At 38.3% G+C, this 17,926-nt stretch overlaps 1 protein-coding gene across 10 annotated transcripts in view; it reads right to left on the reverse strand.

Moving 5' to 3' along the window:
- TRAK1 (trafficking kinesin protein 1) overlaps positions 1 to 17,926 on the reverse strand; it is a 133,574-nt gene that overhangs the window by 14,709 nt on the left and 100,939 nt on the right. For 4 of the 10 annotated variants that reach the window (XM_023505135.2, XM_023505133.2, XM_031940054.1 and 1 more), the window contains 3 exons: positions 17,179 to 17,415; positions 15,759 to 16,075; positions 7,118 to 7,456 (listed from right to left, as the gene is read on the reverse strand). In XM_023505135.2, coding sequence (XP_023360903.1) covers positions 7,118 to 7,456; positions 15,759 to 16,075; positions 17,179 to 17,415 — 893 coding nt within the window. Of the gene's footprint in view, positions 1 to 7,117; positions 7,457 to 13,989; positions 16,076 to 17,178; positions 17,416 to 17,926 lie in introns of those variants that run through there. The other 6 variants (XM_031940051.1, XM_023505139.2, XM_031940055.1 and 3 more) reach the window with 3 other exon arrangements.

A 17,926-nucleotide genomic window follows, 5' to 3' on the forward strand; every position in this document is an offset into this window, starting at 1 on the left:
GATCAACTGCTAAGAAGTGTCTAAGGCCACAAGGAAAATCCTTCCTGATTTTAGACCTGGCATTTTATCCATTGTGTCATTTAGCTGCCCCCAAATTAATAAACAAATATATTCAAGATAATGGAGAGTAGATAAATCATACATATATGTCTACATACACACACCACACACACATACACACACATATTTCTTTTGTTCATCTTACTCTGGAATTCTGGCCAAATTTACTCAGTAAAGATCAAATTCAGTCCTAGGGCAAGGAGGAATGCATCTCTAGCACTTTTATGAGTTCTATTCAACTAATACAGTTGTAATTTTAGCATGAAAATTAATGTCCTCTTTGGCGTTAAGGAGTTTCTGAAATGAGGTTCTTTTATGAGGTCTGAATGCTTTTTAAAAATTCTGAAAGTTTGGCCTTTCAATATGGGGAAGGGTCCTGATACACTGGTCTCCAAATCTATAATGTTCTCCTGGTATTCCTGCAATACAAATACACAGCTTCCACTGTCCAGCTCCCAAAGACTCCCCAAACTACCCTAGTGATCCTTCCTTCAGGGGATCCTAGTAAGTGTCTGGTTGAGTTGACTTGGATCCATTGAACAAAAGCCTTTGCTTGGGTCTTGCCTAGCTAACCCTGGCTAACCCTAGCTAACAAAGTATTTTCTAGTACTGTATGAATGTAGCAAAGATTGCTATTGGTTATTCTCTTCCATTCTGGGAAATGGCTTCCCTTGGAAAGATCTATGGCTCTGAAGTTGGCCACAGCACACTGTTTGAAAGTCATTGGTCTGTTACTTGGGCCAACAAGCCTGGGCTTTGCAAATACTTGGGATATGGTCATTTTTCTCATTATATTCCCTGCAAAAACCTGAATCTCCAGATAGGTGGAAGGGGATTTGCAGTAATGGGGTTTCCTCTCTCCCTCTGCACATTATGATAACTGCTCCAGGTAACATGTCTGGGAAGGGGTGACCCAATACTATCAAGTTTTGTGCTCATCAAAGTTGCTTGTTGGATTTTGGGAAACACCAAAGGTGTCATTCTCTCGAAATCAAGTATTCAGATGATACTGGGGTTGAAACTGATGACTTTTTTCTGAGTTGGTCTAAAAAAATCATTATCACTTTTATTGGGCACTAAAATAAACCAGGTTAAAATATAATTTTAGCAGGCTCAGTGCTGGTACCTTCCTTGAGATTCTTTTCCATTTACAATGTATACCAGGTGTCCCAAAAGTCTTCCTGCAATTTTAAGCTTTAATAGATTAAATAGCTTTAAGAACTGAAAACTGTACCAAGGCTTTGGGGATACCAGTAGAACTTATCTGTACATAGTTATTTGCATTTTGTCTCTCCCACTGGATTGCAAGCTCCTTGAGATCCCAGACTCTTTTTGCTTTTTTTTTTTTTTTATCCCCAGTGCCTGGCACATGAACACGTATACTTAATGTTTGTTGATTGACTAGCTACCATATAGTATTAGAGTCCATCCCGATTTAACTCTGCATGTGTAGAATCAGAATAAGTTTCATTTTGTTTAAAGCATGGCCACTATGGCTTATACAGATTATATTTTTTCCTATGGCTTATACAGGTTATATTTGACTGCTTTGTTTCTCTATTCATAATATAAATGGCTCAAGAGGGCACTTCTTCTGTGTTCTTTTCCTTACCACGATGCTTAGTGTCCCCTTGATAAGAATTAGACTTGAATGACTTCATCAAATCAAGTAGATTGTGAACTCTTGGGGAAAGGAACTGTCTTTTGCCTTAATGTTCATTCCTTGCTTGCTTGTTGGAATTAATGTAGGATCATAACTCAGGACAGGACTATAATTCTAGAGCTGGAACTTCAGAGATAACCTAATCCAACCCACTCATTTTACAGATGACCTAGCAGAGTCAAGATGGTCCTCCAACTACAAAGTCAAATCTTCATTGACATTGCTCCTTATTCTAGAAAACCCCATCTAACCCAGCACAAAACCCTGCCTGTGGACTATAGGCAGATTCCTCTGGTAAATTCTCACCTTATTTTATGTCATTATTCAGAAATTTGCCTGTGATTTCATAAAAGAGTGGTAGCTCCTTGGCTATCTTCCCTGGCCTGTTGCTCTTGGCCATCAAGAATCTCGTGGTGTTAAAAAAAATCATAAGGATAAAGTGGTATATGAATGAAAATCTTATCTGTATATGACCTGTTGGATAAATAAGCCTAGATTATAAAATCCTGGGATAACTCAATCAAAATGATTTTTTTTCTTTCTTTTCTATTCATGGTAAGGACAAGCTAGTTCTCTCTGAGCCTCCTGCTACGGAATCAGAGGGTGACTAAGTTAGTGGGTTGTACAGTTATAGGCAAATAATACCAGCTACTAGTCTAAGTAGGAGAGCTAGTGAACTCTTCAATTATTTATCCTTTCTGGCTTCTTCACCAATGGGTCTCCACCTTCTCCCTTCCCTCCACAGTTCCTCTAAAACAAAACTGACCTTGGACAAATGAAGCAAAAATGGTTTACCGGAAGACATTGAGATTACTAGCAGAAAAATAATATTATATAAATCATTTTAATACTAAGCAGAGAATTTTGAAATCCTTGTCTCCTCTTCAGGAGGATTAGGAGGGTTAAAATATATGCTCCTCTTCTTATTATTTCTTTTACTTAGACTGTTGCACTGAGCAAATTACTTAATCTTTCAGACTCAATTTCCTCTTCTGTTAAAAAGAGGAGGTTGACTTGATGGTCCCTAAACTATTCTGAAGATCTAAATTATAAAACTGACAGTTCTCAGGAAGCTAGGTGGTGCAGTGGATGGAGCACAGCCGTGAAGTCAGGAGGACCCGAGTTCAACTTTGGTCTCAGACACTTAAATATTTCTTAGCTGTGTGACCCTGGGCAAGTCACTAAGCCCCAATTGCCTCAGAAAACAAAACAAAACAACAACAACAAATGACAGTTCTCTAGCTCTTTTCCATGTTAAAAAGCTGTCATAAATAATGATGATGTCATAATAAATAATAATAATGTCACAAGAATAGTTTTTCAATTCTCCATTCTGTTAATATGATCCTTCAAATGCAGTCTCTTCACTGATATCTAAGTGTCTCATATATGTATACATGATTCATTTCTCAATTGTTGCACTATTATCTTGGGGCTTCCTGGCTAGCTTCTACCATTGTGACCCCAATAAACTCATTATTGGGATAATTTCATCATCAGCCTGAGGACTTCACTGCCTCTCTGATTGGAGGGTGGGACCACAAACTCCAATCCATCATTTAAAGAGAGATCTCCTCATTTCTTACCTAGTTGCACAACTGTGGGCCTCCTCTGATTGACTCCCTTCCCCTCATGCCTCTGTACTGGGTATCTCCTCCCTCCACTCCAACTTTCTTTTGTTTTGTTTTGTCTTCCCTCAATAGATCGTAAGTTCCTTGCAGCCAGGGACTGTTTCATTTTTATATTTGTATCCTAGGTGCTTAGCACAGTGCCTGGCACATAGTAGGCACTTATAATGAGTGTTTATTGACTTGTGGGCACAGCGACAATTTATAATTATTTTTCATAGGATTATAAATTTAGAATGAGAAGGGACCAGTGAGGTGAGCACATTCAACTCCATTTTATAGACGAAAACTGGATTCTCATTAGAAACATGAAAATAAACAAAATAAGAAACAGAAACAAAATAAAACTTTAACCTAGAGATTAAAATTTTCAGTTTTAATGCACATTAGTCAAAACATGAGACACACAGACTCTTCCTTTGATGAGCAGAATATTTAAAAATGCAGTGATATTTAAGAGAACACAGATAAAAATAATAAATCCTAAAAAGTGCTCAAAACTTATACTTCATTGGAGTCCATAGGTTCTCCAGAAACCTATTTGAGACATGCTTACAACACATCAGTTGCTAAGGAAGACTCCAGTAATCTTCATCTTATGGAATCTCCAAAGCAGAAGCTACTGGTGTTTTGTAGCAAGAAAAAAAGGAGTCTCTAGTGATGACCTAGTTCAGCTCCTAGGGTCCTCTGGCCTCCAGAGTAAAGAAAAGGAACCTAAAAGAAATCCCAAGTCAGACCCCCCCTCAAGTCATCTTGGACATACATAGATACAACTCACTAAACCCATGTATAATGTTAGAGATTCATACAAGTCTATTCAATAATTTTTTTTTAAAAAAGAATAAATTAGTTCTCATATTTCAAGACTTATGAAAGTCCCATTACTACAAGAGGAGAGTCCGATGAATTATGTTTGGCAAATCTCTTTTTAAAAGATGGGCCTGACCCAGAAGTACCCCATGGGGAAATCCACCACAGATACTCTAAGGACAACTGACTTAACTAGCCGGTCCTTGAATTACCTTTGATGTGATGGCAAATGTTTGAGTTCCAGAGAGGATTAGTTCCTTATTATTCCTAGTTCTCTGCCTTGATCCCTCAACCAAGTTTTAACAATAGGTTTCTAAGCACGGTCTCAGATGGAAGATAAAATTGTATATATTGTGTTGTTTTAAGTTTGGGAGATGGAAGGGGGATTAAATGGTGTGATTTTTGTTAATTGCAGGAAGACAAGTTCTACTTTCTTTACCCCAGGGAAAGTCCTTCTATAATTTCATTCATTAGTACTACACTTTCTCCCCGCTCCTCAATTACATGCTGACTTTGCTTATTTAAATTTTGCAGGATCATTTTGTGATTCATTCACATGAGAGTATTTGCAAAGGCACTATTATTTCATCAAAGCAATAAAAGATAACAGAATGCAGGGAACAGAAGAAGAAGGCTATCTTGTCCAGTGGGTAATAGTGAGAATGAGAAGCTAGAGGAATTCAGTGGTAAATATTAGCTTCTCAAAATACACAATGAGATCTGTAAGCCATACATACATACAGGTATCTCATCTCTTAAAGATCTCCAGTGAGAGAAATTCTCAGCACCATCATGGTTGTTTAAAAAAAGGGGTCCAAAGAGATAAGTACGTCCCCCCATGACTCTTGTCCTAAAGTCAATATTCTGCCCTGAAAATAGAATCAAGAAATGATTCTATGAGAAAAGACAGCAACAGGACTTAGGAAAGGAAAAACCCTTTTGAAAGGAGGACATTTCAGGATGACTTCCTGCCATGGATTTTGAATGCTGCTTTGTCACCTATTCCTAATAATAAAAATAAGCAACAGAAGCAGAAAGAACATTGGATCTTTTAGCCAGAGGACCCGAGTTCCAATCTTTCCTCTGATACTATCTTTATCATTTTGGGCAAATTAACTAAATTTCCCAGGGCCTGAGTTTTCTCAGCTGTAAAATAAGATAAATTGAATTAATTGGTCCATGGGGTCCCTTCTAGTTAAGCTGTATGATCCTTCAATTTTCCTTTTTTTCACTAGACTTCTATTCAAGCAATAAAATAATATTATCACTATGATAATGCCAAATTAAGCATTTTTTGCCTCCTGACCTCTTTTATCTCATGGGGATTTCTCCTTCCCAGCAGGAAAGAGGGCTGAGTAGTTTTAAAGTAAAGCTCCATAATGTGAGCACTGTGGATCCGTGGTCCCAGGGGCTCTGAGCACAAGATCTGACTACCTAGGACAGAAATAAAACTACTGACCACGTGCCAATGGCCTGGTTAAACACATCGCCCAGGGCTGCTCAGCAGGCAGAGGTCTGCACTTTGCCGAGTCAGCCCTTTACAGTAGCTCTCCTGGAGCATCACATGAGAATGGAGTCCCCTTGGGCTCTGGGCAGGGGATTATGGGATGACACAAGGGAATTATTTTGAGATCTTGGGGCTTAGGGACTGACTGTTGCTTCTTCACAGAAAATAGGAATGAGGAGATTGCTGATTCATTTCTAGGGGAGGGGAGCAAATGCACATATGTTTTCCAAGATCTAATACACAGAGAGAATACAACACCACTGAAGGCATGCTACATGGTACGGTTCCTATACTCGAGTCTGGGCATGTGAGGATCGATGCTAGAATAGGCTGGGACACTGGAGAACTGAACAGACTGAGCCAAAGCTCACAATGAACAAATGGTTTGAGTGTCTTAAGACCCAGCACCACGTTGTTTGAGAGAGAGCCTCACTTCCTTGCAGCTGTGACTTAGTTTAGACCATTTCCTATAATGATACTCGACAACTCCCCTTCTTGTGTTTTGATCTACACCCATGATTTCATTGATACAGGGAACTCCACTTTACTAATCAGTATTAACAGCTGTTCTACAATTATGTCTGAGCTACCTGGGACATTGAGGGATTAGGAGACTTGCTCAGAGTCATACAACCACTATATATAAGAGTCAGGATGATAGAAAGGCAATTGAAATCCAACCCCTTCGTTTTATACAAGAGTAAATTGAGGCACATATAGTTTAAATGATTTGTCAAGGGTCACACAACTCCATATGTCTGAGGTAGAATTTGAAAGTGGACCCACTGACTCTGAAGCTGGTTCATTATCTTATGCTGCTTCCCTTCAAAAATCTAACATTTACATAAAAAGATGATGCTAAAAACCTGTGATCCTGGGGTAGAGAGAACAGGGGAGGAATGATCATTTTCCCTCCAAAAAAAAATTATATGAAAAGCTGGATCTGTAGAATTCATTGGTAATACTGAGCTTTCTTATTATGAATTTGTTTCTGTAGTCTACAACGGCATATGTGTCCTGCTCAGTTTTTAAATTTCCAACCTCGCCTCCTCTTACTCTGAAATCTTCCCCACTGGCCCCTGACCGCTCCTTCCTGACTTGTGGTGAGCAACATGGATTAATGAAGAAGAGCAGCCCTAGGGACCTCAGGGCCCACAATGGGCACTTCCATTTAGCAGCCTTTCCTTGTCCCACTGAAGGCAGCTCTGTTAGACCATGCACTTCCAAAGCTCAACAGATATCTAGCTGTTAAGAGACAGGACATTTCTTGAGTTTGTTTTTAAGAACTCAAAAAAATGGGAGTGCTTTTTAATCATCACCCAAACAGACGTGCTGAAGCTACACAGAAAGCACCACTAAGGATGGCACCCTGGAAAGATGTAAAAATGGCCCAGTATTCAGCATCCTGTAAAGGTGTCGAGTTTACAGGACTTAATGAGGTTCCCTCACCAGACCCCTCATCATCATCATCATCGGCCGCCGTCGGCTCCTGAATCTCCTCGGGGAATGCCTGAGACCGGCCCGGATAATTCTTGTGGTCTGAAAGAGTCATTTGTACTTGTGACCTCTCACCTGAGGTCTCTGAGTGCTGAACTGGCATGGAGGTAGCAAGGCCCTTGTAAGAAATGTCACCTGTCTCATCTTCTTCAAAATCGTTAAGGCAGTACACTTCGTCCAGGTCAACGTCCAGGGTCCGGAAGCCCTTGGTGACAACTCCGGGCCGGGGGTCCAGGATGCCCCCCAGGTGAGGCTGGGCCAACTGTTGCCAGTGGTGAAGTGTAGCAGAACCTTCCGAGGGAGAGCATCACCAGGAGGAGAAAGAGAGAAGAAAGATGGAGAGGAGAAGAAAGCGTTAGCATGGATCGCCAAATAGTCTCTTTTGCCCAAATCCCCAATTCCTTTAGTGAAAAACCAAACACGCTTGAGTTTTTGTGTAGGTGCGGCTGGATAATCATTTCCTAACATGCAATGGCGTTCTTAATACCATTCTTGGATGCATCATAAACTTTGGGAATCAAATGCAATTTGTTGCAAAATGCCCCAGATGAATGTGTAGGGGCTGTTCACAGACTCTCTTCCTAGGCACACAAAGGATAGCATAATCACACAGTACTATTTTTTTTTAAGTAAACAGATAATACCTCTCTGGTGGCAAACGTTTTGTTATGTTTACTTTTAAGCTTGGAAAATCCACCCACTATTTTGAGCAATAGAAGGACCTTTCTCCCAAAAAAAAGAAAAGGAAGAAAACAAAACAAAACTAAGAATAAACCTAAATAAATAAATAAATCTATGAAGAAAGTTGTGTGAAAATTTCAAGTAAAATGGCTTATTGATAGCTGTATAGAAGCAAGTACATTGGGAGTTATTCAAGTCAAAGGTAATTTGAAAACAATGAGAAAATCAGCAAAACATATCTGTGCATCTATGTAACATATAAACACACACGTGTCTGTATATACATGTCCACATATACCTGGATGGATGTGTGTTTTATATTTCTTTGTGGATAGGATATTATCTACACATAAAGAACAATTAAAGAACTGCATAACAGAGTAACAGAAAGGGCTGAGATTTTCACTAGCTAAGCATGTTGTACTATATTTGTCAGCTCCATTCTTGGGTGATGGTAATTCAGGGATAATACATGGGCAGAGGGGGAGGACAGAGAGAAAAGGAGTGAAAAATATAAAGAGGGTAATTCTACACAAGGTAGGAATCAGCGGACATGATTTATTAGGTGACACATGAATATGGTTTGTAATAACCTCAGATCTCGGCAATAAATCCAAGTAGTCGGTATCCATTAGTCATTTATGTTCTAAGGAAAGGAGGGAGCAAATCCCTTCTCTCTCATGTACACCCACCAAACACCACTTTGTTCTTTTGTGTCAATAATTAATTTCAGCCCCTTCACCTCTTTTAGAATACAAAGAAAACTGGAGACCTTTTAAATGGAGCAAATTAATTAATGCGAGGACCTAGCTGGGCTGAGTCACATAACTCAAATTTCCTAGTTACTACATTCATATCACATTTAGACACACATATTTTCTACCCAAAAAGAAATACAAGGCTGGCACAGGTGACCTTTAAATACAGTTTTTGGATGGAATGATTTCTATACCTTATATTAAGACAAGACATTCAACAGGATGATTTCAGAAAGGCCTGGAGGGACTTACACGAACTGATACTGAGTGAAATGAGCAGGACCAGGAGATCATTATATACTTCAACAACAATACTATATGATGACCAGTTCTGATAGACCTGGGCATCCTCAGCAAGGAGATCAACCAAATCATTTCCAATGGAGCAGTAATGAACTGAACCAGCTATGCCCAGAGAAAGAACTCTGGGAGATGACTAAAAACCATTACATTGAATTCCCAATCCCCATATTTTTGCCCACCTGCATTTTGGATTTCTTTCACAGGCTAATTGTACAATATTTCAGAGTCTGATTCTTTTTGTACAGCAAAATAACGGTTTGGTCATGTATACTTATTGTATATCTAATTTATATTTTAATATATTTAACATCTACTGGTCATCCTGCCATCTGGGGAAGGGGGTGGGGGGGTAAGAGGTGAAAAATTGGAACAAGAGGTTTGGCAATTGTTAATGCTGTAAAGTTACCCAGGCATATAACCTGTAAATAAAAGGCTATTAAAATAAATAAATAAATAAATAAATTTAAACCTCAAAAAAAAAAAAAAAAAAAAGACAAGACATTATGGTGGAATAAATATCACACTGGTCTTGGATTTAGGAATATAATTTCTAGGTATTAAAGCATATTAGCCCATGTGAAGCTGCTTAACACAGGAACTTCAGTAAGAGTCTAAATTCCGTTTAGTGGGAATCTAAGTTCTTTTTCTGACATAATTAGGTTGTCTGACACTAAGCAAACTATCTTCTCTATGTTATGGGTAACTCTCTAATTCTTTAAATTGCAAAGATGCCAACCTGGAATGCTAAAGGGATTTTCCTTACTGGGAGTACCCCACACAGATTAAATCAAAGATCTGTATTCAGGCCATACTTATGAATTAACTTTTGAAAAATGCCATCCGCATCCAGGAAGAGAACTGTGGAAACTAAATGTGATATTTTCAACTTTTCATTTGTTTTTTATTTCTTGGCACTTTTTCCCCTTCTGGTCTAATTTTTCTTGCAAAACATGACAAATATGGAAATATGTTTAAAAGGATTGCATATATCTGACCTATTTCAGATTGTTTGCCATGTTGGGGAGGGAGGAGGTAAGAGAGAGAGGGGAAAAAAATTGGAATACAAAGTTTTACAAAAATGAATGTTGAAAACTATTTTTTACATGTATTCAGAAAAATAAAATACATTTCTAGTATTTAAGTAGATTTTCTATTTTCAAAACATTTTATTTTATGTTCTATTTTATCAGGATAGTTCCATACATCTGTGAATTCACAGATCCAGATCAAAAAAGAATATCTCCCAAATAATTTTACTCAGTAATCATAGATCATGAAAAAAAAAAAAAACTAGTCACTCTTGAGTAGCTAGTGAAGTTGTAACAAGTCACTCTGCTATCATTAAATGGACAAGGTGGTAGACCAAGAGAAAGTAAGCTCTTAAGATCTGTAGGGTATTAGCAGGGTTGCCAAAGATTGATCCTTGTCTCTAAAGAAAGGAGAAGAAAGAAGGAAAAAGTGATAAGGTGACAGCAGAAGGGACAGAGCAGGGTGAAAAAGAATTCAAAAAGGGGACAAGTACAGAGAAAAGTTGCCAAAGATAGGAAACAATGAGGGCTTATCAACTAACCCTCTCAATTGCCACTCAGTGACTTTCATGCTATTACAGGCTGTTTGATTCTATTTTAGGAGATCCCCTGGAACAACCTCACAGAGATAATATCTCGCCAGGGTATAATCTTATTCCCCAGTGTAAACTGATAGGATCAAGCCAACTTTTTTCTGTGGGTCACCTGGCTTTGTATGACAGTGGATCCCACTAACATTCTTGGAATCAGACCAGATTTCCTATTCCTGACATCAAAACTTGTTCATGCATTAACTTTTCATGCACACATAAAGTCATCTAGTTCAGACTTATGTTGGCAGGGCACTCAAACCATTACCAGAAGTCATCGTATACAGCTTCTCAATCTTTTTAGAGTATGGGAGACACTGAATAGCACATTGATCCTGCTTGGATTTAGGAATTCATGGATCAAGTTTGGTTTTTGATGTATGCATGTGGTTCAACATTGGGCAAAACACTAAATTCTCTGAGTTCTGAGTAACTCTCTAAGATTTTAAGGGGCACAGCAGATGCCAACTTTCTTGGGTAAAGGGGGATTTCCTTATAGGGAGTTCCCCACATGGATTAAACCAAAGATCTGTATCCAGATCATACTTATGAATTAACCTGTGATAAAACAGGCCATTTCAAAACTGAGAGATGTAATGTTCAAGTGGATTTTCTTCAATTTGGGAAAATCAGAGAAATGACTATATACTGAAGGGGGGAGGAGGGAATGAACCAAGCCTGATAACAAGCAAAAAACCATTTGCATCACAGCCCAGAAAAGAAATATGGGATTAGGTCACAGGGCTGGATTTGGACTTCTTGAGCTCTTATGAAAAGCACTTGGTGAACCTAAGGGGAAAAGATAATCCAATAGAGCTTTCAACTAAAAGAGAAGACCCCTGGGCTCAAAATGAACTCATTGTGGAACCCTGACAAGCCTCCATGTCTCAGTATGCCCATCAATATACAGTAGGTGCAAAAATCTTCTCTTTCAATTCAGTGACATGCCTAAGATAAAGAACTTCAAGGTTCTTTTTAGAACCTTGGTAGGTCCTAAGTTAAAAATTAGGCTGCAGAAAGTATTAAATATTTTAAAGTTACTATATAATTTCAAGTGATTAAAGCATGCGAGTCCATTTGATGTCACTTAACAAAATAAAAATTGGTAATAGCCAAAATCCAGTTTCTGACACAAGTTTCAAAGGCATTTTTTGTCCCTCAGTCTTGCAACTGAATGCCACAAAAGCATCCATTGTTTACACAAAGAAGAGGGGAATCGAGGCCATACACACAGGAATAGAAATGAGGATGATTTTATCATCCTTTTGTATTTTATATAAAAATCACCCTTAATTTGCCCTAAATTAAAAATGACAAGACCTAGTTTAAAGCTACATACTTTGATGGGCTATTATTCAAATTAAGTATCACTTCTTATGAATTACAATTCAGAAAGAGACCTACAGCTACCTAAAAAGAATCCTCAACATTTAAGAGAGCAAGCAATTCTGGTTTCTGAGGCAGAAGGAAACGTATCATCCTATACTGCCCTGCCACTATTTTTGAATCTTTACTAGACTCCTTGGATTATATCTGTTTTCAATCTGTAAGCAAGTATGCTCTACTGCCCCAGTCATCACACTTCCTTTACACTGATCCCTCCTTGGGGACAAAAGCCTTGAGGGTGGAGACACCTGATAGTAAGGTTCTACAAATAAATGAATCAGTAACCAATCTGCATTGGCTCACCTCTTAGTCAACTAAGTACACAAGTCAGATTATGTCTGGGTTCAGCAAACAATGAAGAAGGAAAAAGAAAGTTTCTCCCTTCCCTTCCTACTAACAACTAGATCTGATACAAAGGAATGAACAGGGAAGAAAAATTGACATCTCTGTCAACAGTCCCTCCTTTGTTTATCTTCCTTCCACACGGACTAGTTCCAGATAATATTGTGCCTGCTACCTTAGTGAAGAAAAGCCAGCTTACAAGTTCTGAAACATTCATTTAAGCCAAAATCCAAACATAGAGATGCACCTGTTTTCCTATATATAGCTTGAAGGTGTATGCCCTATTAATAATGATATTTAAACTTCTTTGGAATTTCAGTTCAGATTTTTAACTCTTTGGAAGGGCTAAGTGCAGAAAGCCATAATTTTCTCCTTAATGTGTGAGTGCTTTCAAACTGAATGATTTAGTCTTCATCTAGTCAAGATAATAGGGCAACATAAATCGAGGAAAGGGGCAGCTAGCGGGGGTACAGTGGATAGATCTTCTGGCTTGGACGTGGGAAGCCTCATCTTCCTGAGTTCAAATCTGAGCTCAGATACCTTCTAGCTTTATGACCCTAGGCAAGTCACTGAATCCTGTTCCTCTCAGCTTTCTCATTTGTATAATGAGCTGGAAAAGGAAATGATAAACCAATCCTGCTTCTTTGCCAAGAAAACCACAAAAGGGGTTGCAAGAGTTGGATGCAACTATTCAAAGTAGGAGAAAATTGACAGACTTATCTGTCTATGGTGGCTCTCCAAAATGAAACTTTCCAAAGGCATGGGTAAGAAGGATGATGGATTATCTAATATGACCTTACCCAAACTCTCCCAGCCCCCCTAAACCATAGCACATGCTCTCTAGGTTTTTATCGGAAGAAGGCTAATGGGAGGATGAAAGATAGAGATACACACACACACACACACACACACACACACACACAGAAAGACAGAGAGAAAGAGAGACAGAGAGAGAGACAAATAGACACAGAGAGAAAGAGAGACAAAGAGATATTGAGAGACAGAAAGAGAGAGAGAGAAATTGAAGACTGTTGGTATCAAAACTAGCTACAAACAGCAAATCTGGTACTAATGGTCTAAAACACACAGGATATCATTATGCTGATATGACTTCTCGGACACTCAGTTAAAATCATGGGGATTTTCCAAATTAAACTTTTCAGATATGAAAAAGGAAAGAGCAATACAAAGCTAAGATAGACCTGATAAAACTGCCAAGCTAATTAGTTAAGCTACATCAGAGGAATCTCTAATAATCATCCACAGACTAGACTAGTATGATAATACTTGACTCTAGGCTCCCAGGGAATTCTTTTTCAATCAGGGATAGAGTAGATGGCATGAAATTCTAGGTGAAATTCATCTTGTGATCCACCTATACTTTCCTGTTAATTTACCTTAAATCTCTTACCCAACACTCACTTCCAAATTATATGAGATGAAAGGAGGTCATAGAGTCATAGATTTAAACTTAGAATGGGTGTTTGAGAAAAGTGAGGTAAAGAGGAACTTGTATAATTGGTATAAAAACAAACTAATCTATTTCAAAGAATGAAAAATGCACCCAATATTATATTTTCTAGTTTAAACAATAAACCCAGAGGAGATATCCTTATACGATCCTAAATGGATGAACAATGCAATTAAGGAAAAGGAAAGGCAAGTGAAATGGTAAAGCTAACATAACACAGTCACCTCATGAGAGAAGGAAAGGAAAAGAAAGGCTGATAGAAAGATTATGGAAATAAAAGATTTTATTGAAAGAGGGAAAAAAACAAAACTGGAGGCTAGAAACAATCACAATGTTTGCAAGTAAGAAACAACTTAAATCAAAGTGGACCATTCTATTCCCAAAGTGCTAGAAGGCACCTAAATGAAATGATCTTCTAAGATAACTTATTTGCTTAACTCTAAAGACTTGTTTCAAGGGTTCTTTTTTCTAGTTTTTCATTGAGGGATGGAAGGGTAGAAAAAATACATACTTGTAAATTGAAAAAAAATTTTTAGTTAAAAATTTCTAATGAGAACAGAAACTTTGTTATGAGAAAAGGCAGAGTCAGTCTAATGGCGGCCATTGAATGCAGCATTTGGAGGGCAGGAAGACACTCTAAAATTGTTATCGAGTCTCAAGTTTTAATTGCTGTGGGAAAGTACTATACATCTTTGGTGAGATCAACATGCAGACAAATTATATGACAAAAACAAATGATTCTGGTGGAAAAATGGAGTAAAAGATCATAAAAGATCACATATAATTCTTCAGAGAGAAGTGAGGTTCAGATATCTCTATCTCAAAGAAAGAAAAAAATAGGCTGGACATGATGGCACACAACTGCAATCCCATCCATTGAGCAGTCTGAAGCTGGTGGATCTCTTGCAGGAGCTCTCTGCTGCTCTGCTCAAGTTTCCACATCAATAAAGTGAGCTCCTGAAATTGGGGGTCACCAGGTTACATAAGGAGAAGTAAATCAGCATACGTCAAAAATAGAGCTAGTCAAGACTCCTCTATTGGTAGCGGTTTAAAAATCTTGAGCAACGGGGTAGCTTGGTGGCACAGTGGATAGAGAATCAGCCCTAAAGTCAGAAAGACCTGAGTTCAAATGTGACCTCAGACACTTAACACTTCCTAGCTGTGTGACCCTGGGCAAATCACTTAACTCCAATTGCCTCAGGGAAAAAACAAACAAACAAATAAAAAAGAACTTGAGCAGCTCCTGCATAGCCAGCCTATCAGACAAGGTAGGATAACTGAATCTCAGAAAAGAGGGAAAAAAGGAGAAAGAATAAATAAAGTTAAATTTTTCCAAATTCAGTCAACAGCAGCGCTCCTGAAACAGGAATTAGTAAGCACTGGAAAAGACTTATTCAATAGAGTAAAGTAAAAGATACTTCCATTGTAACATTGTTTCCTATTTTCCATGCTATAGAATCTTTGATATATATATATATGTATTTGTATATCTCCAACCAAACTACACAAGTGCTCATTCTGAGAGAAGATGTTTGAGCAAATAAACCATTTTCACTTGGCCAATGAAGATGCGATCTAAATTAATTGCTTTTGAAACCCTTATTTAGGGAATCAAAACTGGAGATGAATTTTTTGCTCTTTCCCAAGTTCTAAGCATAATCAAATGCATTTATGAACTCCTAAACAGTTTCATTACATTTCAGAAACATGAAAAAAAGAAATAAGGGGAAAAATTTTTAATTGATTTCAATTAAAAAATTAAATTTGGATTGAATTGTTTTTGAGCCCTTAAAATACAGTTGGTTTTCAGGGAAAGTTTTTTGTTATTATTGTTGTTTTTTTACTTTCAACAATAAATGGCTAAAGTTTATGGTGCTAAGTTACTCTAATGGATTTCAAACCAGCAACGGGGGTGACTATCTTTAAAGTAAAAGGAGTATGTATTGCAGAGATTTCCCGATTTTCGATGGTGGATTAAGGACCAGAGAGAGTCACCAAGAATCACCGAGAGAGGCCGAGGCCCTTTGTTATCACCTTCTAAGGGTTTCACAATCTGGAGTTTCTCAGGCAGGTAGGAACGGCTGCTGAATGACATGCCAGAAAACCCAGTGAATTCTGAGAATCTCGAGTGGGTGCCGAGGGACATGATGCTTTCAGTTGGAGTAAGGGAGCCACTGTGAAGCTCGCCCTTCTCTGCCAATTCCCGTAGCTTCCTCTCTTGCTCTTCCTCGAAGAACCTTCTTTCCGAAAGGTAATTCTCCCGTCGAAGTGACAGTCGCCGAAGGGCTATCTCCAGGTCGTGGGAGCCAGGAGTCCCTGGAGTCCCAGGCTTCTTATTCTTGTCCTCATTTCTAGAAAGAAGATAATAAAGGGAGGTGGAAGTGGGAGAATGAGAGAGAGAAAAATGTCTAGGGAAAGGAACATATATAAATGCAGTCAATTCTTGGATCCAGTAAGAACATCTGCTCTTGGAGCTTATAATTAAGAAAAGCTATTTGCCAAGAATAACAGGTCAAATCTGAAAGAAATAAGACTACAACACAAGTACACGAAAAGAAAGTTATTTAGACATGTATGCAAATAATTTAGAATATGTCTGTGAAATTTACCACCTTTTGTAGAATTGAAGAAAAGTCTTTTTCAATAGGATAGGAAACATAAATGTTGTTCTACCTGGCTCTTCCTGATTTTCTAAGAATTTAGCTAAATCTCAGTTTCTGCAAGAAGCTCCCATTTGGTGGTTTCTTCTCCAAGACTGCCTTTACTCTTTATGAATGCTGTATTTAGCCAGTTATTTACACGGCTTTTCTCCCACTGGAATGTTAGCTCCTTGAGGGCAGGATCTGTTTCACTTTTGACTATGTTATCTACAGTAGGTAGCATAGTGTGACACATAATTATTCCTTTATAATTGCTTGTTGATTGGCAGAACTATAATTAGAGATCGTTTTTCCTTCCTGAATTAAATGAGCAGAGAGATTTCCTCATCATTTAAAAAAATGAAAACACTATTGATCAGTTGGTCTTGACTGATCATTTGGCCCAAAAAAGGTTTGCCCAAGTTAAACCTATTTTAGAGGATATTTGCCCACTCAAACTAGATCAGCAGGAACATGAGGAAGAGCTTCCAGAACTGATTTCAAATGCTGAATTCAAGTCAAAGATTTGAATTTGAAAAGTGACTTTGTTACTTACTACCTCTCTAGCCTTAGACAAGTCCCTGATCTACTCTGAACCTCATGTTTTTTATTTTCAAAATCAAGGGATATGACAAGATGACATCAAAAGTTCTCTCTATTGTTCTATTTCCAGGATCACCTCAAGCAAAGATGTCATAAACTGACTGGCTCACGAGAGCTGGTAACTGTAGTGTCCATATCTGACCAGTTCATGTGCTCAATCACATAACCCAAAACTTTCCAAAGACCAAAATGGCACGCCAAGCCTCACTGACCCCATGTCTGATGACTCTGTTTCCAGGATGATGCTGTTGGTCTTATTGTCAATCATGATGTTGGTGATGTCACCTCCATAGAGGCTAGACCTTGGTGTGCTGACACAGCTGGAGATGATGGAGTTCATGGCTGAAGACTGGTTGGAGCCTGGGATGTTCATGGGTGATGGGGTAAGGGACCGCTGCTTGACTACTTGATTCATGTTTCTCACAGCCTCAAAGACGCGTTTCTGATGGCTAGAGAGAAATGGGTACATTTGTATGAAAGGGCAATCAAACAAGCACTAGTGGGAGTCAGAATCCAGGAAAAATGACACTTAAGACTAGTAACTCAGTCCCCTTCAAAATATGAATACCAAGCAATTAGCTATTCCACACCATAAAAATATTTCTGAGCGCATGGCATTTGTCAAGAAGCTTGAAAAGCTCTAGTTTTGCTTATAATCCTTCCCAATGAAATTATTTACAGGGCAGCCCATGAAGACACAAGTTCAAAGCCAAGTTCAGTCACTAACTAGCTGTGTGACTCTGGGCAAGTCACTTAATGCAAGTCACTGTTTTCTCCATCTGTAAAATGGAACTTATATAGCATCCATCTCCACGAATTGTTGTGGGGCTCAAATATGTTATTTGCAAAGCATTTGGAAAAGTGCAACATAAATGCTAGCTACTATTTCTGCTGAAATGAAGGTCCTAAATACCTAGTCTGTGCCAAAAAGAAATAAAGCAAAATGGAATAGCCTCTTAT

This window comes from Sarcophilus harrisii, chromosome 5 (assembly GCF_902635505.1).
Source record: "Sarcophilus harrisii chromosome 5, mSarHar1.11, whole genome shotgun sequence".
NCBI lineage: Eukaryota > Metazoa > Chordata > Mammalia > Dasyuromorphia > Dasyuridae > Sarcophilus > Sarcophilus harrisii.